Source organism: Lethenteron reissneri, chromosome 36 (genome assembly GCF_015708825.2).
Source record: "Lethenteron reissneri isolate LAM-NWPU_2019-01 chromosome 36, ASM1570882v1, whole genome shotgun sequence".
NCBI lineage: Eukaryota > Metazoa > Chordata > Hyperoartia > Petromyzontiformes > Petromyzontidae > Lethenteron > Lethenteron reissneri.
In genome coordinates, this window is record NC_083814.1 from 11,249,618 (window position 1) to 11,273,593 (window position 23,976).

General features: G+C 45.4%; 1 protein-coding gene across 3 annotated transcripts; it reads left to right on the forward strand.

Annotated features, from left to right (window-relative positions):
- Nucleotides 1–1,357: 1,357 nt before the first annotated feature.
- Nucleotides 1,358–23,312, forward strand: KIF17 (kinesin family member 17). Of its 3 annotated transcripts, none has more exons than XM_061566110.1 (17): nucleotides 1,358–1,423; nucleotides 2,684–2,913; nucleotides 5,964–6,110; nucleotides 7,081–7,182; nucleotides 7,663–7,852; nucleotides 9,455–9,675; nucleotides 10,894–11,125; nucleotides 11,824–11,909; nucleotides 12,310–12,448; nucleotides 12,878–12,984; nucleotides 13,683–13,849; nucleotides 14,734–14,983; nucleotides 15,536–15,794; nucleotides 16,466–16,536; nucleotides 17,982–18,126; nucleotides 18,675–18,864; nucleotides 19,176–23,312. In XM_061566110.1, the coding sequence occupies exons 2-17, from the start codon at nucleotides 2,686–2,688 to the stop codon at nucleotides 19,204–19,206; spliced, it is 2,565 nt and encodes an 854-aa protein (XP_061422094.1). In that variant the 5' UTR covers nucleotides 1,358–1,423; nucleotides 2,684–2,685; the 3' UTR covers nucleotides 19,207–23,312. The 3 variants fall into 3 exon arrangements, with proteins under 3 accessions (XP_061422094.1, XP_061422096.1, XP_061422095.1); XM_061566112.1 differs by having other exon boundaries at nucleotides 17,982–18,096; XM_061566111.1 differs by having other exon boundaries at nucleotides 11,827–11,909.
- Nucleotides 23,313–23,976: the final 664 nt, after the last annotated feature.

Sequence of the window (23,976 nt, forward strand, 5' to 3'; positions counted from 1 at the left end):
GTTGGGTTGCTCGGTCAATGGCCAGGGTCAACGGCGGCGTGGTGTATTCCGCAAATATGGCCGACTGTGAGGGCGGGCACAAGCCGGTGTGAGTTGGTTAAACATTGATAAGGGCACCACGGGGTGACCAGCCCCTCCCTACCCAGCCCCACTCCCTACCCAGCCCCACCCTCTCCACCCAGCCCCACCCCTCCCATTTTTGGATGCACGACGGACGGACACAATAATCCCCTGTGTGCTGATGTAACCAGGAGGTTCCTACCAGTATTAACCACAGTACCTTGTTGATCTCGTCAAGGAACATAACCATCACGCGAATAATGGTCATCCTAGCAGCTGCAGCAGCAGGTAAGGTAGCAAAAACGCGTGAGTGGCCACTGATTTATTTCTACGGGCAATCTGAGCGGATTTACTTGATAACAATTTACTATTTATATTGGCAATTATCACAAGGCCAGAGAATCTGAAGAACGGCTGTTTGATTTTTATGTATCAGGTCGATTTTTTTTACACATTCGTAAATAGCAGTGGCCTTAAAGCGGAGGAAAAAGTGTTCTGTAATTTCAGCAGGCGACGTTTCAGGCCAGGGCCTCCCACACGTGGGGATGGGTGACCAATGAGCGGTGCCGCCTGTCCGCGGTTTGACCAATGAGCGGTGCCGCCTGTCCGCGGTTTGACCAATGAGCGGTGCCGCCTGTCCGCGGTTTGACCAATGAGCGGTGCCGCCAGTCCGCGGTTTGACCAATGAGCGATGTAGCCTGTACGCGGTTTGACCAATGAGCGGTGCCGCCTGTCCGCGGTTTGACCAATGAGCGATGTAGCCTGTACGCGGTTTGACCAATGGGCGGTTCTGCCTGTCCGCGGTTTGACCAATGAGCGGTGCCGGCTGTCCGCGGTTTGACCAATGGGCGGTGCCGCCTGCCCGCGTTTTGACCAATGAGCGATGTAGCCTGTACGCGGTTTGACCAATGAGCGGTGCCGCCTGTCCGCGGTTTGACCAATGAGCGGTGCCGCCTGTCCGCGGTTTGACCAATGGGCGGTTCCGCCTGTCCGCGGTTTGACCAATGGGCGGTGCCGGCTGTCCGCGGTTTGACCAATGAGCGGTGCCGCCTGTACGCGGTTTGACCAATGAGCGGTGCCGCCTGTCCGCGGTTTGACCAATGGGCGGTGCCGGCTGTCCGCGGTTTGACCAATGGGCGGTGCCGCCTGTCCGCGGTTTGACCAATGGGCGGTGCCGCCTGTCCGCGGTTTGACCAATGAGCGGTGCCGCCTGTCCGCGGTTTGACCAATGGGCGGTTCCGCCTGTCCGCGGTTTGACCAATGGGCGGTGCCGCCAGTCCGCGGTTTGACCAATGAGCGACGAGCGAGGCGACGGCCGGGGCCCCGGTCGCCTAGCGACCGTGACGCCTTCACCCGGCTCAAGGTATGGGATCGTGTAACGGCGTTACAATATTTGATGATTATATTCCTTTAAAATGCAGTGTTATATAGCCGAATGTTTATTTTTATAGCAACGTGAACTGTTATCGGCATTGTTGCGATTGAGCTGCGATGCGAAAACGGGAACCAGGGCAGCGAACAGAAGCCGAGGCCTTGCTCAGGCTCACTTATTTATTTTTATGTCACAGCAAATTGCGTTACGTCCACGTGTAACGTATACTATACACGTGTCACAATACTCACGTCGGCGTATGTACAAGGGTGCAAGTTTGTACACACGAACGGGTTAGCCGCCTGAATATAGATATAAACATTAGGCCAGGATCTTACAGCGGAGGCGTGAAAGTTTTAAGGGCCGCGTTTGTAATTAGCGAACGCACACGATTTTGATCCCCTCCACTCTTATTTACCCTCGGTTATTGACGAGGTCTCTCGCTCGAGCCTTGCAACACACACACTTGCTGGCCACTCTTACTATTTTACACTACATCACAAACAAGTGGGTTCGTCAATTGTGCGTAAACAACAGCGGTTGCATCTTAGGTTCATCTCACGCACGGGCAGATTCATCTCCTGTCACTTTGACCACGAGCTTCACACATTATACTCTTAGGTTTTTTTCGGTAAAGTCACGTAGGTAAAAATAAATGATAAAAACAAATAATAGAAATAATATTATTCAATACATAATAAATAATAAATATGAAAAATAATAGAAATAATCTTATTATGTATGTTTATTATTTATTTTTACCTACGTGACTTTACCGAAAAAAACCTAAGAGTGTGAATCCTTGCAGTCACGAAAGCTTCAAATCTAGAATTAACTTCACACATTAGTCACTCACTTGCTAACCAGTCGCACGGACTATTCAACTCTCACGCACATTAGCAAATCAATCACTCTCACACCAACACCACCACTACTTGTTTGTTGTAGTACAGAGTACAGAGTTAGACTGTTGGCCTTAATCTAAGTTGTCTTGTGGTTGTTGTTGTTTGACTTGCATCCCACTGGGATATTTGCACACAGCGTTGGTGTACGGTGCTTTCTTAGCAATATTTTGCTGTCTTTTCTTGGATTTTCTGTTTACACATCGTCACATAGTCACTTTAAGATGTTTTCTTGTTCATGTTTTTGTTTGTTGCGGTTGCACCCGATTCAAGAGCCGAATGGCTCACAGGGCTATACCAAATAAATTAACTTGAACTCTCCCCCCCTACCTCCACTGGCTGCCCCAAGCCATGGCGGCCGAGGCAGTGAAGGTGGTGGTTCGATGCCGGCCCACGAACGAACGCGAGAAGAACCTGGGCTGTAAGGTGGTCGTGAGCATGGACACGGCGCGGGGACAGTGCTTCATTCAGAAGCCCGGGTCCGGGGATGAACCCAAACAGTTCACCTTCGATGGCACCTACTTCATAGAGAGCAGCACGGAGCAAATCTACAACGACATCGCCTACCCGCTGGTCGAGGTATACCCCCCCCCCCTCATATTACAATGGCAATGTCTGATTAAGCATTTTTTTTTATTAGACAAGATGGTAAAGCTACAGCCCCGCAATTCATAATGCGAATATTTATTTTATACTGGAGAAATCCGATGAGCTATAAAGCTCTTTCTCACAGATGTCCTGTCGGGGCGTGTCAGAACGTTACAAGAAACGTACAAATGAAACAACTTAAAAAAATATTACCAGGTAAAGCCCGCTTAGCTATTAGCTTCTTTTTCAGAAGCGATCTGGCCACAAATGATATCTTAACGAAGTGGCTTGTGATTATGTGGAAATGTATAGCAGCACTAATATAATGTAAATACTAAATAATTGCTTGGACACGCTGCTGCTAGTGGAAGGGCCTCCACTTAAACGAGGTCTAAAGACGTCTTGGAAGAGGTGGGCATTGCCCACACTTTACCCCACCACACGATGCGATGTGCATATTTGCTAGTTGTTGTTGCGAGTTGGACAGACGTGGGAGGGATTTTAAAGAAACGTGTTCACTGGTTCAAGTGCCTCGTCACGGTGGTTTTAAAGGCAACCTCTGAATGGCAAGTCAAGGCGTTGCTAACCTTGAAAGCCCTGCAATGCAGAGCGATGGGTTTATAATGATAATAAAGTCTCGCGACCAATATTATCTATGAGAGTATTTTTTTGGGTTAGATCGCGTAAATATAAATGTGTCGTTCAACCCGCCACCACCCGACACAGCCAATTAGTAAGGTTTGTCACGTAAACAGAACGTAGCCAATCCGTTACTAGTACAGAGAGTAAACCCACAACATTCACAAAATCCACCTGAAATAGAATTTCTCCACAAAATCTGGCTGCCGCCTGATGATGCTAGTTGTAATTACTGGCGAAACGTCGTACTGGAATTGTAAATGTTGTGGGTTTACTCTCCAACACACCGATGTGCTGTACTAGTAATGAATTGTCATGTTTTGTTTACGTGAAAAACCTTACTAATTGGCTGTGTCGGGTGGTGGCGGGTTTAACGATACATATTTACGTGATCTAACCCAAAACAAACCTCTAATATGGCTAATAATACAGTGCAATAATATTTATCTAGGAAAACCTAATTGAGTTATTCATCCGAATCATAGTAATATTGTCGATTGTTCATTGTGCAGGCAAGCTTTGCTGATGAGAAATACTCTTCAGGATTTGTTAAGTCCGTGTGCTTGGTTTATTAAAATAAATACCAATTGTTTACACAAGAAAGCCTCATTGAGTCAAAAGTCGAATTATTCCTTTTCGGGAGGGTTCCTCCATTGTTTGGCCAATTCCATGAATGAATGGCATGCGAGAGGAAATCCGGCAACTCGCAGATAACCTCAATGCAGTACTGCCATCTCACTACCTCGCAGGACCACTTTTACAATACAGTCCCATGCAAGTCTTGGAGGCCACCCATCCAAGCACTAAACAGGGTCAACCTGCTTAGTTTCAGAGAAGCTATGAGCTCGGAGTTGATTTAGAGTGAATTGGTCACACAAAAGTGTTTTGAAACATTGTGCAATGAACCTTAAAATATTGTCAAAAAAGAAAAGCACATTTTGAAAAGGATTATCTTCTTACTATTCACAATAGGACCCTGGCATCAGTGCAAATATATTATATGTGCCTGTGTAAGTCTTGGCTCATTATATATATGGCAACTAATGTTACAAGGATGCAGACAGAACAAGCGCCACTTTATATGGCCAAGTTCATTGTGGTTTGTTAAGTTTCCTACCCAAAGACATTTCAAGAATACATTTTTGTTGTTTATTTTACTCCAGTGTGAGACTGAAGTGGCAAAAAATGAATTCCGTATTCAAGGGCTTTTTAACACTGTACGCATAAAGGACCAATTAGAGAAAGCTTGTTAGGGGCTGTATGGAGAGAACATGAGAAGGGTCAACTTAAAGCCCTCGCACAAAGGAAATTAATATCCCACCGGTGCCCCCTAAAGCAGTGGTGCAGCCTCTGTGGGTATCGTGGGAGTTCAGACATCCACAACATTTTGGACATGGCTACGAGACAACCACAACATTTTGGACAAAACAATCGTGATATTTTTGAGTCTGTGTTTTTCTCCCTTCAACAAAGCTGACCATTGCTGATTATGCTGATGATGGAACTTTTAATTACAGAGAAGCGTGTGAACAGTAGGCTCAATACTGAGTCCATAGCCATTGAATGTGGAGATTGTCATAATGCATTCTTTGTATTATAAGACTCTTTCTCATTGTATTTTAAAGCATTAGTTGGGGGTATGTCTTGACACTAGGCACACGCATAGAGTGCATCTTATTTTCCAGAACATCATAATTTGTGGAATATGGTAATTATTGTATAATATAACTCCTCTACTCCATGACCAAGTGGGGAGCGAAGTTTGTGGATACTATCTGCAATCTAAACAATAACCATCCGGAACCATACTCTAGCACAGTGGATCTCAACCATGGGTATGTGGAAATGTTCCAGGGGGTATAGGTGAGCTTAATATGCTTACATTAATGATGTTCGTTATTCATACATTTATTTCTCAGAACCATGTTGGGTGAGGAAAGGGGGTACTCGGTTGAAACAAAATTCAACAAGGAGTACAGAAGCCAAATAAAGTTGAGAACCACTGTTCTAGCAGAACACCCCCCTTTTTTTTCACGAGAACCGGCGACCTGTTGCTGCCTGCGGAGGGCTTCTCATCGCTTTGTGCCTCACTGATGTCCCCTTCTCTCCCCCCCCCCAATGTGTGCAGACACTACTGACTTATATATGTAGGGTGTGTAGGCATATGTCTACAAAATACATTATTTATTTTTGGATGGGGGGGTCGAAATTATTTGGAAACCTGTTGGTCAACTTTTTACCCCTATATCTGGGGGGGTCCACTTCCTATAACCTTTTGATTCAGGCCGTCTGAAGGGATCTTATAATTTAGTTGATGGACAAATGGAACACCGGGCTTTTATATTGATGTGTGGCTGTGACCCTGTCGCTAAAGAAGGTGGTGGTGTGTTCACTCCGACCAGGGCGTGGTGGAGGGCTACAATGGGACGGTGTTTGCGTACGGACAGACGGGCTGCGGAAAGTCTTTTACCATGCAGGGCGTATCGGAGCCATCTGCCCAGCGAGGCGTCATCCCGCGTGCGTTCGAGCATATCTTCGAGAGCATCCAGGTGTGTGCCTTGTTCTGGCTGCCATAGTCACGGTCATGGTCGTTGTCATCACCAAGAGCAATAATTCACATGTCGCACTTTAAGCAACAAAAAATAATTAAGAGCAAAATCTGGAAAAAGCTATAGGTTACATTGAGGATAGAATGGGGGTCGTCACCCATTTTGGGGCAGAGCGCGATTGCCAATTATAGTTTAGCCCTGACCTTAACCTTCCTTGCCCAGCGAACCGACTACTACTACCCCCTACCAACTAGAAAACTAGCCTTTCATTGACCCTAACCATAACCAACTCTCCAACTGGCCACTAGTGCTAGCCATCCTGCTGACAACAAGCCTATCAGCTGTTAACCCGTAATCCTACTCGTAATCGCACCTCTGGAATTTCGTCAGTGCCACTTTTAGCTTTTTGTAAATTTCAGTGGTGTTTACAGTACCTGTGTCTCAACCAAGTAAAGCTTGTGCATCACAGCAGTTTTTATTCTCAATTTGGTTATTTGTGCCCTGAATTTAAAGCAAATGTCAAGAGGAATAACTGCAATTGGGATATTTTTCATCGACAGCATCCACCTGGAGATGTGCGCTGCCTACATCCCTTGGCACTCTTGCTGCCTTGCCAACCTTTTCGCTTAACGTTTCGTTATCTGCCTTTGCTTGATTTTATGTATGTTGAACTTCTATCGCACCGTACGTCGCCAACCGTGCTAATCGGAGGTGCAGGGCTGAAGTACAACTGACTAAACACAAAAGCAGTTCCAAAGAAAAGATTTTTTAATCTAGATTTTAATTCCGCTGGGCGAGAGTCTGTTGACATCCATTATAACAGTAAGGATAGCATGCTGCATTAAATTAGCATTGCATTTAAAATACAATGCCTTGCAAAAAGAATCGGGCCATATTGCAGAGATGAGATTGTCAATTAAATGTGATGTGTCATTCGCGTTGGAAATAAATCATAGTTTTTGCCTTGCAGTGCGCGGAAAACACCAAGTTCCTTTTCCGAGCCTCGTATCTGGAAATCTACAATGAGGAGATAAGAGATTTGCTTGGAAAAGACACGAAGCAGAGGCTTGAGGTGGGTGAGGTGTTTGTTCATTCATACACACATCCTAATGCATGTGACTTTTTTTCTTCATGATATTAAATTTATTTGACTTTATGTAATATTCCACACCAAAATAATAACAAAAAAGATCTCAATTGATTTATTTTACAGCATTTTATGCAAACATTATTTACTGTTCATCATCATCACTATCCAACTCCGTGCATGTCATTGTCCTGCTTCCCTCTTTCTCACTTCCAATCACTTCCCCTCTACCCTCACCACAAAGTTTTATTCACAACCGCATTGCCCACTTATCTCACTTGTACTCCCACTTCCCCCTGTGCCACCTTGCATCCCCATGTCTCCTCTCCCCGTGCCACCGATCCCCCCTTGCATCCCCGTGTCTCCTCTCCCCGCCGTGCCACCAATCCTTGTTGCATCTCCCCCGTGCCTCCTTTCCCCATGCCAACCTATGCACCTGTTGTGCCCTTTGCATGGGACCCGCAGCTGAAGGAGCACCCCGAGCGTGGCGTGTACGTGCGCGACCTGTCCATGCACACGGTGCACAGCGTGGCGGAGTGCGAGCGCATCATGCAGGCGGGCTGGAGTAACCGCGCCACGGGCGCCACGCTAATGAACAAAGACTCGTCGCGATCGCACTCCATCTTCAGCATCCACCTGGAGATGTGCACCACTGGTATGGCAATTGCACTCCCATCTTTAACATTCCCTGGGCACTCTCGCGTTCTCCCCTTGATGTAGTTTTTTTGTATGTCATGTGTGGTTTGTTTTTCTGTGTTGAGAGTCTGTTGAGATCCGTTATTAAAGGATAAGTGTGATTTTTTCGTAAAAATTAGGCATCTTTGATTCTCAGGATTTGGCATGTTTTTGAAGTGTTATTCTTTATTTATCCAGGAAGGCCTCACTGATCTCAATACTTTTTCAACAGTCCTGTATTAGGATGTTGGGCCAGTTTAATTTAAGCAGTGCTTAGGCTTTTATGTGAGGAAACAGGAGTTCCCAGAGAAAACACGTGCAGACACGCAGATGACGGTCAAAAGTCTGCAAAGGCAGGTTCATGAATCTGCCTGTTGTACTGCCACCTTCTGGCCACCATATATCCCACTAGGTTTGGCACTCTCACATGTCTGCATGCCTTGCTTTCTTTTGCAAGTGCATCCTGTGTAGATAACATTTTATGAAATGTGCGGTTTTCTTTTTTCGTGTTAATTATGAGTTTCATTATTTCCCCACCAGTTATTTACCAATTGTCAGGCGAGTTTAAATATCAGTATGGGATTGACTACCGACACTTAATGAGTAACCACATTGTGAGATGTCAAAAGTAATCCTGATTCATAATTAGTTACTCAGATCACATGAGATAAATTCCAATGTATATCGAACTAGATAGATAATCTAGCTACTGTTGTACTATCGAGTTTGATGCTCATGACAAAGGGTCGATGTCCGTGACATATGCTTTCATGTGCAATATTCAGTGTCTCTCATGGAGAGTCTCACCTGGCTGATGACATTGTCCCACCAGCTGATCTGTTTTCTCCCTCTTCCCCTCTTCTCTTCCATTTCCCTCGCAGAATCATCCTCTTCATATCTCCAGCTGACCTTCTTAGGACATTGCATATGCCACCTTCTCTGTCATCAGATTTCTAAGTAATTGTTGCTTGTCGTGGTTTTGTAAAAAATAATGCTATCTCAGGACATCTTCAGTCTTATCACACCGGCTTACTTAGAGTCTCCTGAAAGACCGCATCTCAAAAAGCATTGTCTTTTCATCGCATCTTTCTGCACTTTCCATGTTTCATGGGCATATCCCACTGCACTGAACACTTATGCCTGGGTATACACACTGCTGTCACCTATTTAATCATAATTAGTACATTTGGTATTCAAGCCATTCTTCAAATGCAAGGGTACCATGTAAGTGTTATGTATCACAGACGAGTAGTCTGCCAGTAGGAGGTAATTTTGCAATGTCAAATTAAGTTATTTGCGAGTACCCTTTCTAGTTTTGAAATTTTGGACTGTGAAACAGGCCAGGCACGCACGGCCTACTGTTCTTAGAAATGTCATGCGATCTTTAACATCTGCTGTGAAGCAGATGGTGCATATTTTTTGCGTCAATACACTCGCAGTATTAACCAGGGTGACCGCAGAACTCGAACTCTAGAACTGCAAATACGCACTAGCGGCCATGTCCGCACCCCCCCCCCCCCCATTTCTAAGCTCCGCGCCTCGCAAAATGTAATCCCCGTGCTGCCATCTGCTGGCGCTGCAGACGATCAGGGCGAAGACCACATCCGCGCGGGCAAGTTGAACTTGGTTGACTTGGCGGGCAGCGAGCGCCAGTCCAAGACCGGCGCGCAGGGCGACCGCCTCAAGGAGGCCACGAAGATCAACCTGTCGCTGTCGGCACTCGGCAACGTCATCTCGGCCCTCGTGGATGGGCGCTCCAAACATGTGCCATACCGCGACTCCAAGCTCACGCGGCTACTGCAGGTGCGCCCCCCATCCCAAAATGGCCACTCTGTTTTAATTTGCTGGCGGTTTATTGAAAGATGCTTCATTTGTCCCATGAGTTCTGCTTACAAAAGAATCAAAATTCGGGCAAGCATTGAGCGAAAATACACCAAACTCTTGAAAAAGGTGATTGCGTTTTCAAAGTGCAGATTTGTTATTTGGGAGGACATGGCCTTCACCTTAAAAGCGGGCAAATCGCAAAGCAACGGATGTAATACCAGCGAGTTGTGCGAGTGTACGTGTTTGGACAAGGTGATGTAAGATAATGAGAATGCAGGCCATTCATCATCCATTGCAGTAAACAAATGACAGCTGGGAATGTGGCCATGGTAGTGTAACAGCGCCAAAGGCACTTTACCAGCATGAAGAATGGGCAAATTAAATCACGGGGAGGTCCACCTCATAAAGCAGTGGATTGAGAAATGGACGGCACATGTTCTAGGTAGGCATATATTGATTCGCCTGCGATTCATTTGTCAATTCAATACTCAATGTTTTATACATGTACATAACATGCGGATGACGGTGTAATCGCGTTGAAATGTTGATCGGTCAAAACAAAAAAGCCAGTCACCGATGCAGGGGTTTATTGAAGTCCAAACACAACTCTTGTACTTTAGATTATCCATGCTGCAGTCAGGACACCTGCTATGTTCTCTGTTGACGATGATGGTAATGGTGATCGTGATGAATTGCGACAGAAGGAATATTAACAAGGTTGACAATAACAGTACAATTGTATTTATATCGCGTATGAATTCAACTTCATATCAAGACGCTGTACATAAAAAGTGGGCACGTATTATTCGGCTATTAACACTCTGTCTTAGGTCGAGGTGAAAAACAAGGTCTTGTTGCTGGATATGAACAGGGGCAGGCAGTCAGCAGCATGGATGGCTGGGGGATAAACGTTACAAACTATGGGGGCAGCAGCGGAGAATGGGCAACCTCGCACTGAGCAAAGGTCGACTGGGGGCTTCCCACAGAAAGTCTTGCATGCTGGAGCAGAGTGTGCGTGGAAGCAAATCGAGTGAGATGAGGGTGGGGGAGAGGTATTCAGGGGCAATTTTACGGAGCAACTTGAAGACGGGGTGAGTGATCTTGAAATTGATCGGGATTGGATGGGGAGCCAGTGGAGTGATCGGGAGTGTTGAGACTGACGTGGCCTCGTTGACAACGTGCGATGGCGCTCGCAAGGACTCCCTGGGCGGCAACACCAAGACGCTGATGGTGGCGTGCATCTCTCCCGCCGACAACAACTACGAGGAGTCGCTGAGCACTCTGCGCTATGCCAACCGCGCCAAGAGCATCCGCAACCGCCCGCGTGTCAACGAGGACCCCAAGGACGCGATGCTGCGCGAGTACCGCGAGGAAATCACCCGCCTCAAAGCCTTGCTCCAGGGACAGGTTGCAGCTCCCGGCCGATCTGGTCAGAACCTGCACCCCCCCCCACCCTCCCTCCCCAACCCCCTCACACCCCAACCCACCCTCAGAAAACTCGAGCAAGCCTCCCTTATTCTGCAATGTATTACTTCCTTAAAATAATGTGGCTGCATATTACTGTGGCCTGCAAATAGTGTTTTTTTTGGGAGGGGGGGCGAGGATAACCCTAAAAAGTAAAAAATAAATTTGGCGGCAAATACAAAAAATGGGCGTATAAAAGTAAAAAAAATTAAGTGTGCAAAGTGATGGTGGTTTGTTGTTAGCTGTGGCTTCATACTGCTTAGACTTCACGCACAAGGCAGTCCCCCAGGCTAATACTGTACGGTGTAGTAACTACTAAGGCATTGTATTGTGCGTTCCAAAAGAGGTTTTCGTTGGTTTCATTGGTGGTTTTACCGTCTATTATATTGTAATATTTTGATAATGTAAATAACAGAAGTTGTAAATGGAATAATGTAGTATTCATGGACTTAATGTGGTTCTGTTTAGAATATAGATATATACCAGGTCACCCCACTCCTGAACCCAGTATTTCTTGGACATTCTGTAGTTGCATTGTCTGGATGGGCGCTGATGTGGTTCGTGCTTGACTCCAGAAACTTAGCTTTTCAGGTGCAACACTAGGACTGTATTAAGCTGTGAAAGCATAAATCATTCCAAGAATTTCCACTTGTGTCTTTAAAGCAGAGGCACCAAGAGCAAAGGAGGAAGTCATTGCAGCTGTCGATCACCAAGCTGAAATTGAGAAGGAAAGGCAGAAGATTCGACAGGTACGTGCCCACCGGCCATCTTTCCAGCAACATGTCCTGCCCATACCCATCTGTTTACTCTTTCTCTCAGTGTAATGCCAAGCATGCATCTCTGCATGCTTCTTAACACACTTGTTGCAGTTTCTTCCTCAGCATCCATGTCATAGCAGGTAATACACTGATTAGTAACTGTTCTTTAGACACCTTGGTATGGCTTTCCAAAAAAAGTACTCAATAAAATCTAACCACTTGCAGTAAATGCAATGCAGCATTATGCACGAAGGCCCTTTTCCCTCTCGCCTTGTGTAGCCCGTCCCCAATAATCCCAGGGCTCTCTTCCTTCCCCGCTCACCCAGCCATTCGCCACCTTTGTGCGTTTGCGTCTCATGACCACAATTTGGCCGGGCCCCCCCCCCACCAGGAGTACGAGGAGCGGCTGTCGCGCGTGCGGGGAGACTTTGAGGCCCAGCAGCGCTCCAAGGCACGCTTGGAGGAGGCTCTGGACACCCTGCGTGTCTCCTACGAGAAGAAGCTCACCACCGTGGAAGAGCGCCTCACCGGTGCGGAATGCCCTTCACCACTCAGGCCAGACCTCTCTACCTCCCCACTCAGTCACTCGCCACTCTTCCCAGACATTTACATCCACAATGGCTCGCTCACCACGCCTCTCAAACCTCTCTCTCTCCGTAAATACTCAAATCGTCCAACTACAATTTGATTAATTTTTTACTCATTTGTCAAGTTTATTTGATAATGAAAAATAGTTTGTTCTATCTCATTGTTCTATTACGTGTAAAGTCACATTAACATAATTGTACATTTTCATGAAACAATCAGTACTAATATGCATCATTTGATATATTAATCCTGATCGTAAGAATCTATTTTAATTGACGATTTATTGCATGCCTAATGAACATTAACAGTTACACCATTTCTAAAAAGAACACATGATTGAAGCCGTGTGTTTTCTGTGCGTTTGGTGATAGCGGTGGTGGTGCAAGCGGAGGTGAAGCGCGACCAGCAGGTCGAGAGGCCAGGCACAGCTGCCCCACGGGCGCTGACAAGCGTGGAGCGGGCGCTGCCCCAAGCACAGGTAACCGTGCGAAAGCTCAGTAGATGCTTCCTCAACTGCCAAGCCACGCCCTCCCCGCAGCTTTATGCGAAGCCTCTTGCAATAGCCAGTGGTAGAGATGAAGAGGATATGGGCACCTGGGGCGCACTGAGACCACGAGGGCTATGGGGCACAGACTTATGTCCCAATGAGGATAGGAGCACGTGCCTCACGATGATGTCAGAACGCGTTACGTCTTGTGACGCACCTGGTGTGACATCCCTTTGCACGGGGCCCAAATGGGTCTCAGTCCACGCCTTCCCGTGACTCACATTGGGAGTAATTGTTTACATTTTGAAGTGAACGTACAAAAATATGCAGATTTTTTTTCTAACAATGTATTTATAATTATAGTAATTCCATTACATGGCAGTGTATTGAGTATCCAGTCAGGTGACTCAGCTGTAGAGCTAACAGATTGTAATCGGAAGGTTTGCTAGTTCAATTCTGAGTTGTGGGATGACTCATCGTAAATAAGTACCACTTTGTTGGGAAGCCAACTGTGGTTGTTCTTGGAGTAGACTCTGCCCTTGTCATAGGAATGTGGAATTTCCACTGGTTCAGAGCTGTAAACAGTAGACAAGGGGGAAGTCACTGGCTTGTTTTGAGTATGGGAGGACACGAGTGCGCTGTGAAAACCGTGCCCGTCCATTCACTCCACGCGTTTTCTGCTCCCACAGATTCCGGACGTGCGAGCGGCCAGCGCGCAGGTAGCGCGTCACATCAACAGTGTGAAGAGCGTGGAGGAGCTGAGGGAGGGCACGCAATCGGAGGTAGAGGTGGAGGCAGAGGCTGCCGATCAGCCCAGCACCATTGCCCAGCTGGAGAAGGAGGAGGTGCTACGCAGGTAGGACCCTGGCAGGTACTGGAATGAGCGGGGGAGGCAGATGCAGAGCTTCTACCTTTTGTATGGTAGGGGAGGTGCTGCGCTGGCCAGATGATAACACCCTCGCCTGGTATGCACGAGACATAGGTTCAATCCCCATGCCTGTATATTTGGAGTTTGCATGTTCATCTTTCCCTTTGGTTTGCGTGGATTTTTTTCAAGTCATCTGGTTTTTCTCTCCACATTCAGAAACATACATTTAGAGTATTTGGCTGCTATATATTTCCGCATGATTAGCCACTTCGTTGATCTATCATTTGTGGTCCGGTCGTTTCTGAAATAGCAATATAGCTCAGTGGGCCTTAACTGGGGAAAATTAAAATTGTTTATAATTGAGTGATCAGCAACCTGAATATGCTTATGGCGTGTTTGAGTCGGTGGACTGCTTCAGAAGTTTCCTGGTGAATATCTAAAACAATGCCAGCAACTGATCTAAGCGGGCAGTTCTGTTTCTATGTGATGCACGGTTTGAGATTTAGTGACGGCAATGGCACTGGAGGAGATAGCTGCATCGGCTGTACATATGGTTCAAAACGGACCATTATTTGCGGGGTAATTTGCAAATGGAAGATCTCCCCTGGAGTTGGTGATTATGTTCTTGATAGCGTGGTTTGCATTGTCTCAGGTTGCTCTCTGCAATCCCTTAGCATTAAATTGGGGCTTGTGGTGTACATCATAATGCTGGTGTTTGTTGTGCTACTGCTGGTGCTAGGGTTGATAGCACTGGCGATTTTGGTGGTCTGGTAGTGTTGTAGGTGCCGGTGGTGATCAGCCCTTTTCTTGATGTTAGTTTACCAGGCCGGCTGTTGCGAGCACCGCCGTGCGTTTCTCGCCTCGCTTCCCAGGCTGAGCTCGCTCCAGCGCGACGTCGTGGGCGGGGAGCAGGCCCACAACCCCGAGCTGCACGAGCGGCGAAAGGAGCGCCGGCGCCTGGCAGACGAGCGGCACCGACGACTCGTGGAGAGTTTGCGCCTGGACCACGAGGCCGACGGCGAAGGGACGGGCGACAGCGACGAGGTGGTGATGCGCGTCTTTGACTCCATGAGGGACGAGGCGGAGGAGAAGGAGCGGCAGCTCAACAAGAGCCGCAAGAAGGTAAGGGGTCGGCCGCTATTTTGCCAGGTTCAAAATATTCCCTTTTTAGTGCGGCCAAGTTGTTTGCAGCGATAAAACATAATCCATCAGGTTTTTTGGGTGAGATCGCGTAAATATAAACGTGTCGTTAAACCCGCCACCATCCAAAACGGTCAATTAGTAAGGTTTTTCACAAACAAAACATACCAATTAGCTTCTAGTTCAGCACACCGGTGTGTTGGAGAGTAAACCCACAACATTTACAATTCGAGTGGCGGGTTTAATGATGCGTTCATATTTGCGTAACCTAACCCATAAAAACACTTACGGCTATTGATCACGGAAGCCTACGTGTTAAAAGTGATCAAACATAAATAAGCATTTGCAGAACCTTGTCAAGTTGTGACAATGCGCCATATGAAATGGAAGTTGTGGGCCGCCTGTGACCTGTGAGCCAGAGGTCTCCACCCTCGCTATATAAGAAACCACATTTCTACATCCGAGACCCATTCTGTACTTGGAACCGTCCCGTGGCACCGCTAACCGGGTTGCTCGGACGCCCGCGTGCCGCAGCTGCGAGCCGTGCAGGCGGACATCAGCGACATCCAGCAGGAGTTTGAGAGCGAGCGGCGCGACTACCTGGACACGATCCGGCGGCAGCAGCGCGAGCTGCGGCTGCAGCAGCAACTGCTGGAGCGCGTGGCGCCGTGCCTGCGGCGCGACTGCAACTACGCCAACCTGGAGCGCGTGCGCAGCGAGGCCACGTGGGACGAGGACGCACAGGCCTGGAGGCTGCCCGAGATGATCGTCACGCGCACCTCCCTGCCGCCAGGTAGAATGTGGCATGCACAGCCCTTTTGTAGCTCCACTGCTGGATGAGGGCTGTCAGTCAGGAAAAGGCCTCCCCCACCTTTACTAGTCAGTCCTCTGTCAAAGGACAATTTTTCCAATCAACTTGGCAGTGCTTTGTCTCACAATTGTCTTGTCAGCTCGGCATGTAATGATTCACGTATGTGTACAAGTACAGCCCTTTTGCTACCACTGTTAAATAAGGGCCTCCCTACGACCACAAATTTGGGAGACCATCACGCACTTTCAGATGCGCTTCTGCTGGAATGCTCTTCCTTGCCGATATTAGGAAGCTATTGGAGCGATGCACGTTTAAATTTTCTAGATTGAAAACTCGATTCTTTAGAACTGCCTTGTGTTTAGTTCGTTGCCCTTCCCCCACACCTCTGATTAACACTTGGCTTACATAGGGTGCGAAAGAAGTTCAACATACATACATCACGTAGCCTTGCAGGTTATGGGTCGCCCATCCAAATTTGAACTCTGCTCCTCTTTGGGGATCCGATAAGATCAGGCGCATTATGGGCAATGTGGTCATCGGCATGCAATGATCCATACCCTCCAGCAATTCGATTAACTTTTTGGGGTTATGACGAGATTTAAAAATAACTGAATGAATAACGAACGCACGATTAACTCCTGTGTTGAGTGCAGCCGGTGGCGGCGGTGCACAAGCCAAGCCCTCGCGTCGCACCCCGCCGCACGAGAACGGGAACCACCAACGCGTGAGAAGCGCACCTGTGGAGCGGTACCAGCATCACCACCACCCCCCCCTCCCACGTATCATCAGCAGGGCTACCAGCAGTAGAGGCCGACCGAAAGTTGGCAAATGGACACTTTCGACTTACTTTCGGTTTTGGCCGAAAGTCAATTTTTTACTTTCGGTCTCGTTTCGGCTTAAACTGATATTGACTTTCGGTCGTCAACCGAAGATCTATTTTTAGAATATAACGCTAGTGCTAAGTCTATCAGCCGGTCAGTCGGCGCTAGGCAATCCTATGTGATAGGCTGCATACACACACACGTCAGCAGCAGCTTGCGAGCGAGGTTACAGCCGCAACCATGGTCTAAACGTCCGTTTAGTACGTTTGGGTAGGTACAGTGCAAAAGAAGTTCAACATATATACATTGTCATGTAACGATTGATAATTTCTTACGTTAAGGGATCCCGATTTGATTCAATAATTATTTTGTCCAATTTCTATCGTCTCGTATTCTTTCAGTTTTGTTTGTAATATTTTTTACTCCGTTAGCCTAAGCGTAACCTTAGCACTACCAAATCAGCAGCACCACCCACTCCAGCGGCATCGTCATCATTACCTGCACTATTATCACCACCACATTGTAAAGGAGCTGCACATGAGCAGGCATATGTTAGTGATACTTATACATCTGGAGCACAAAATTGGCACCACTCTCTATGTTAAAGTTAAACATGCAGTGCTAAAATTGCTTCATTAGAGAAAGTTCCAGAGAGCCCTTTTAAAGTGGGTATTCTGGCCTACTCTTAACAGCTGATCAGGCATCTTACAAGACGTGGGAGGACCCACCACTTTCCCCGACAACATGTTTACGTCGATCGGCTGTCGCTTTCTCTGCCTAAACAGTATTTCTGCAAAAGTACACAACTGTCATTACTCTGGACTCTTGATGATTTCGAAAACGTGTTTTGGTTTGGCCATGTTTGTTTGTTGTAGTACGGAGTTAGACTGACCTTAATCTAAGTTGTCTTGTGGTTGTTGTTGTTTGACTTGCATCCCACTGGGATTTTTGCACACAGCGTTGGTGTACGGTGCTTTTTCTGCAATATTTTGCTGTCTTTTCTTGGATTTTCTGTTTGCGCATAGTCACTTTAAGATGTTTTCCTGTTCATGTTTTAGTTTGTTAGTTGCGATTGCACCCGATTCAAGAGCCGAATGGCTCACAGGGCTATACCTAATACATGAACTTGAAATGAACTTGAACTTGCTGTGATGAGATACTGGAATCGATTTGCTACTCACAACCGAACGAGCTAGAATAGACCGAATGGGCCACCCCTGTTGTTTTTAATCTTTCTTAACTGACAAAAGAGTCTGAACAACTCGCGGGCGGATAGTAGGGTTTGCGTGCACCTTTTAAGTTGCTTCTCGTCCATCCTGCTGTCTCTTCACCCCTACGCGTGTCAAAGGAGGACCGGTTCCTAGAGCGGCTGACGCGTGCCGAAGCCGAGGACGTGGCCGGGAACTACTTCAAGCCGCGTCGCGCCTCCCTGCTGCTTAACAAGGAGGCATCGCGCAGTCTGGGTACCGAGTCGACTCGCCGCGATATAATCCGTAAGAGTTTTTTTTGGGTTAGACCCGCGTAAATATGAATGTGTCGTTAAACCCGCCACCACCCAACTAGTAAGGTTTGTCACGTAACAAACTGATCTAACCCAAGAAACCTCTTATGGATAATATTGGTCGTGAAAGCCTTTGTGTTAAATGCGATATACTAGATATAATCCTTCACAATACGACATTTTTTTTACGAAATTGTATATATTTCTCCAATATAAGTTTTGGGAAAACATCTATGACTATGTCAGGAGGCAGCTGATTTCAAACTCCAAATTTAAATCTTCTTGGTTCTTTCGGTCAAGTCACGTAGAAGGGAAATAATAAAATAATAAAAATAAAACAATAAAATAATTCTCACGACGTTTCGGCCACAACGCAAGCAGCCATCCTCAGGCGAAGAACAGGTCTGTCGGAAAGACAGCGTCTGAATGGGCACCACCAGGCTTGGCAGCGTATATTTAAGCTTAAATCCAAATTTAAATATGAAAACGTTTCTCTAATATACTGTTTGTGTAAACTCCGACACGCCCGCACACACACAGCTGGGCATGGGCACAGTGCTCCAAGCATCCCAGTATCCCCACTCTCTGGGCCGCTGGGGCTCTATCCCCAGCCGGGACCCCTCGAGCCACCCCCGAGTGCCCGGCCACACCGACTCGGAGCCCTCGAGGGGCCTCTGCCACTCACCGCCCAGCGGGGGAAGAAGAAACAGAACAAGCCGAGTCCGCACGGGTGAGACATCCGTACACTCATGAGCTCGCCAACACGCAGGCTTGGCACACGGGCCTGCATATAAATTGACACACATAAGATAATACACGGGATCTCAAGAGTTTCCATTAAGTAGTAGTTGAATTGAGATGGATGGGCGAGGTGGTTCAGAGGTTATAGAGAACTGAGCTGGCACCAGAGGCCCTGGGATTAAATCGGGTTCTCACATGTCGTGAGTTTATGGGCTCAGCTCAGACACTGCTTATTTAATGATAAAAGCGCAATATACATTCAAGTTGTACGACTGTGTGTGTGTCTTTTGTCCGCATCAGCAACTCAGAGGAAATGGAGGTACCTTTCTGAGGAAACGTGACCAAGAGGCCTGGACCTGAAACGCCGGTTACGTGGCGTGTACGCGTGTACACATGTACGCGTGTACCAGCGTGGTCATACGGTCAGGAAAAACACTACCCAATACGAGCCCTGCAACACATTCATCTTCCTATATAAAAGATAGAGAAAGATGAGCTCCTGCAAGATAACGTGTCTTATTCATTAAAAGTCAGTGCTGTTACAGCAGGGTAATGTCAACATCACCTGTGACCAGCACACTCTGTAAGGCTAGAGGAGCATACAGCTGGAATCCAGTATTTTTGAGGCAAGAGCTGGCAGACTGTGGATTTGTTAAACTCTCTTCACCCCGCTGCTCGGTGGTCAGATGGCAGCACTGTATGGGTTTGTTTATGGCGACACGGTGGCAAGACGGTAACTACCTCGCCAAGTATACAGGAGGTCTTGGGTTTGATCCAGACCATGGTATATTTGGAGTTTGCATATTTTTCCCCGTGATCGCATGGATTCTTCTCTGGGTCCTCTGGTTTTTCCCTGTCTGTGTGGACCTATCTTTTAATTGTATCCCCTGTCCAGAAACTTTGGTGTTTCCCACACGCAAAGGACTTGGCCAACGAATCGTTCCAACACAGGATCCTTCTGAAATACATTCTTGAGAGGCTCTTCAGGATAAATATGACAACTGATGTCATAATCTAGTTTAACAAATACGAATCTATTAAAAAATATATATTTATGATAAAGACTGTTTGCTGTAATATTGTCTTAATTCTACAGAATCTGCGATTTGTTAAGTGTGTTAATCATTGCCTTCAAAACACAAAATGTTACTTTCTATTTGACAAAAGCTCGCCATGAAGATGAATCTTTATTTTGTTATTTATATTTAAAATTGTATATTGATGGGTTTATAGAATTGTAATCGTAACGGAGGCTACTTTGGACTTGATCATACCAATGTGGTAAAGGCCAGTGTGTAAGTGCACACACTTTACTGGGGCTAGATTTCTAATTTTCAAATTGGGTGTTGCATGACCTCAAGATGCCACAAAGCAAGTATGCTCCCTTACAGGATGCATTGTACCAGATTGTAATACTTGTTTTCTATAATATCCAGAGGGCCCAAGAGCAGTTACTTAAATGTTTTGACCAGAAATGCCACATTTGACATTCCCACCAAAAATCAATAAACACCTTTTTGAACTAGTTAAACATTTATTTTGCCATCAATTGTATGCGCTTTGACTGCACAATGCAAAATGTGGCATTTGCATAATTGCATTCCATAACTTTTCCACTGGTTGGCCATTGGAAATGAACAAAAGTAGTGCTGGAATTTCCAATTATATAAATTAATGGATTACTGTACACATGTTTTAATTTGAATAATCAGACAGCATGTAAAAAGTTGGAAAAACATTCTCACCCTTTGGTACCATCTGTGCCGCTGGACGGGAGGTGGTGAGGGACAGAGCTTGGGTGATGTCACGTGGGGTGTGGCAACCGTTTCTCACCTTCGGGAGGCAGAATGTCAGGGCGGCCGCTGTTTTTTAAGGGGCCAGAGGAGTCAATCACAGAACAACAGTCACAATGTCAAGTCGATTAACATATTGAATCAACTTGTCATCCAGTCATAAACAGCGATGATTTTTTAAAATAAAAAAAACCTCTAATGGATTTTGTTTCAATTCGGTGTAGTTAGGTTATAATCCAGTGATGAATTGGGAAAACAAAGATCTCAAACCCCATGATTCATTGCACCAAAACTTGTAGTAGAGTTTATGACCATGATAAATCTATGAAAGTTGTTGGCTTTTAAATGTATGCAAATAACATACATTTGCATTTTTCAATGTTGTGTATGACACAACTGACTTAAGTTCCATTATCGCATGAAGCCCATGATATGTTATGCTCAAACTTGTAGCAAGGTTATATTTTGGATTCTGTTAAAGTTTAATAGTTTTGTTCATGTATTTGACAATTTTTTTCAACATGCACCATGTAGCAAAAGTGTGTACAAATACAAACTAAACTAAGTTACAAAACATAATGAAAATGAATGCGTGTATTTGTTAACCAACCTGTGATATTGCACTTCTGACTTTTTTTCATAATATAAAGTTACTTAGAATGATTATGTAATTATGCTTCATCCTGAAAGATGTAACTTCTGGTCTTTGTCAACATCTAGAATTCTCTGAGAGAACTAGAGCAATTATAAAGTTAAATTCCCAACAGTGCACATTTCAGACAAGTACTAATATACCAAAATTGAATGCCACATCAAGTTTGAGGATAATACTTCATAGGATTCGTGAAATGTCATTTCCACTTTGAAGTTTTGAAATGCGTAATAAAATTACCATATATATTAAAAAAACTAAACTTTGGAAAATCACTGCTGGGTAAGCCAACTCCTCCAACTTTTATCTGAATAAATAATCGGGTTTAAGATATGTTGGACAACTTAGTTCATCAATCCCTTCCAAGAAAATTTAATGAGCACTATTTCCGTATACATAAAAAAGTTTTTATCGAGTTACAAGCAGCTTTGCAGTAAAACAGCAAACATTGATAATGAAATAAACGTTCCGACTAATTTATCAAGCTCTTTCAAATTAACATTCTTTATTAGATATGTCAAATCTGGTATAGTTGTTTTTTTCTTTCACCTGTTTGGAATAAAAATCAGTCTTGCTCCACATCTGAACACACGTCGGAAAGCTACACAGCACCACTCCGAAAACACGCATAAAGTCTGGAATTCGGGGAAATATGTTTAAGTGGATGCCAGTTGCCAATCTTTGAACACAACAAAAAGTGCAAATGACCCACTGATATGACCCCTTTAAAAAAATGATTGCACTTGTTTTGTAGGATATCTGAAAATGGAAAGTAAATATAATATAAATTGAAAATAATAAAAGCAAAAAACCCACGATGTTTTGATCGCAACACAAGCGGTCTTCATCAGGCGGAGAAAAAAGAGGGGGCAAAGCCTCCAAATGCAACTGTTTATAAGGGCTTTATTATTTTTCATTTAATTTATTATCTATTATTTTTATTTTCTATCTACGTGACTTTACCCAAAGAACCAAGAATATTAATTCCTGCAGTCATGAAAGTTTCAAGTCAAAACTATCTAACCTCTCCATGTATCTTCCCCTTCTCCCTCGTGTCTTAGTCTGCCTCTCCATATCATATGCTCATGGTGGGGGATTGTTGTTGCTGCCCCACTGCTCCCGTCCCCTGCATTCTCCTTCCTTTCCGCCCCACTGCGAGCATTGGTGAGCCATGTGAATACGCTGGCCTGCGAAACTCAAAACTTAAGGCTACGATTTTGTCACGGTAATCACGGTAATTTAATGTGAAATTCACAGCCAAGGTGAGGCATTTAAAACATGCGTGGCACTTCCTGTGTTTATATCCCTGTCTGCCCATCTGTCTCAGTGTTTCTGTGGATCTCTGTAATTGTGGGGGTGTATTATTATGTATGTCTCCTTGGCTCTGTGTGAATTTCCATGGGTCAATTGCTCCTGGTTGTTAGGGCAGGTTATTTTTTCACCCCAGTCCAATCCTGGAAGCACTTAACTTTGTTTCAATAGTTAATTCCAAAACTTTACAGTTCGCATCCAAATTCATGAATTCCGTGACCACCACCCACTACTTCTGTTACAAAATCATGGCTTTATGAAAAAGCTTAAAGATTGCATAAGGCTTCGTAATCCTCTGCTCCTTCTAATTGGTCAAATATGTATTTCAAGGCAAAGCGAATATTTGAAGCACCGTACAATAAAATGGGGCAGGTACATCCTCTATTATTTAGATATGTCAGTATTTTGTAAGACAAGCACTGCATGGTGCATAAACGTAAGTAAATATATTTCTTAAAATCTATAAGTTATGCTCTATTTATATTCACATGGATCAGGCTATACGCCATGTGACTTCATCGCCAGAGTTTAAAAACTCGAAGCGCGAAAATGTGAAATGCACAAAGATTTTTATAAATCAATTTAACATAACATGTAACTACTGTGCCTGTTGATTTCTAAGTAAATTGTAGAGTTGTCTGGAGTAAAACTGCTAAACGTTCGAATAAAATGATTGAAGTGCTCCTTTGCCAAGTGCATCTTTGAAACTGTTTAAATATTGAATGTGTTGTTAAATAGATTAGTTTATGCCACGTGAATTGAGCTGTTCGTCAGCTGTGGAAGACTTAAGCAGATACATTTATACCAAGTCATTGTTTTAATTAAACAATGAGACTCAGTTTGCACCATCCTCGACACTTAAATATTGTAAATGTTCGCCAGTGTGCAATCACTAAGGTATGACAGAAAGTTATCTGTGCACTGTCACATAACATGCCGTGCCCTACGATATCACTGCTTGTTACGCGCTCTGTGGCATTACACTAAAGTTGAATCTCTTTAAGCCACAGTGAATTTTGCCTATGACCTAATCACACGGAATGTACGCGATCGCATCAGAGCTTGGAAGCTAAGCAGGGCTTTTCAGCCTTAACGGTGCTTGGGTGACGACCACGCTTATCAATGGGGTCATCACAAAGACCACAGGGCGACGTTGTGAGAAGTAGAGGGCAGTGCAGCAAACTCCATCGTTGCGCTGTGCGTCTATGCTCCCTGCCACCAACCCACCGTAATAACTACAACGCGCGCGGCACAGCGAAGGCCCTCATCCAGCAGTGGACTGATGGAGGGCCGCACGTGTTACACGCACGTGCAATCCCGATACCCGTACCGGGTAGTCAACGAG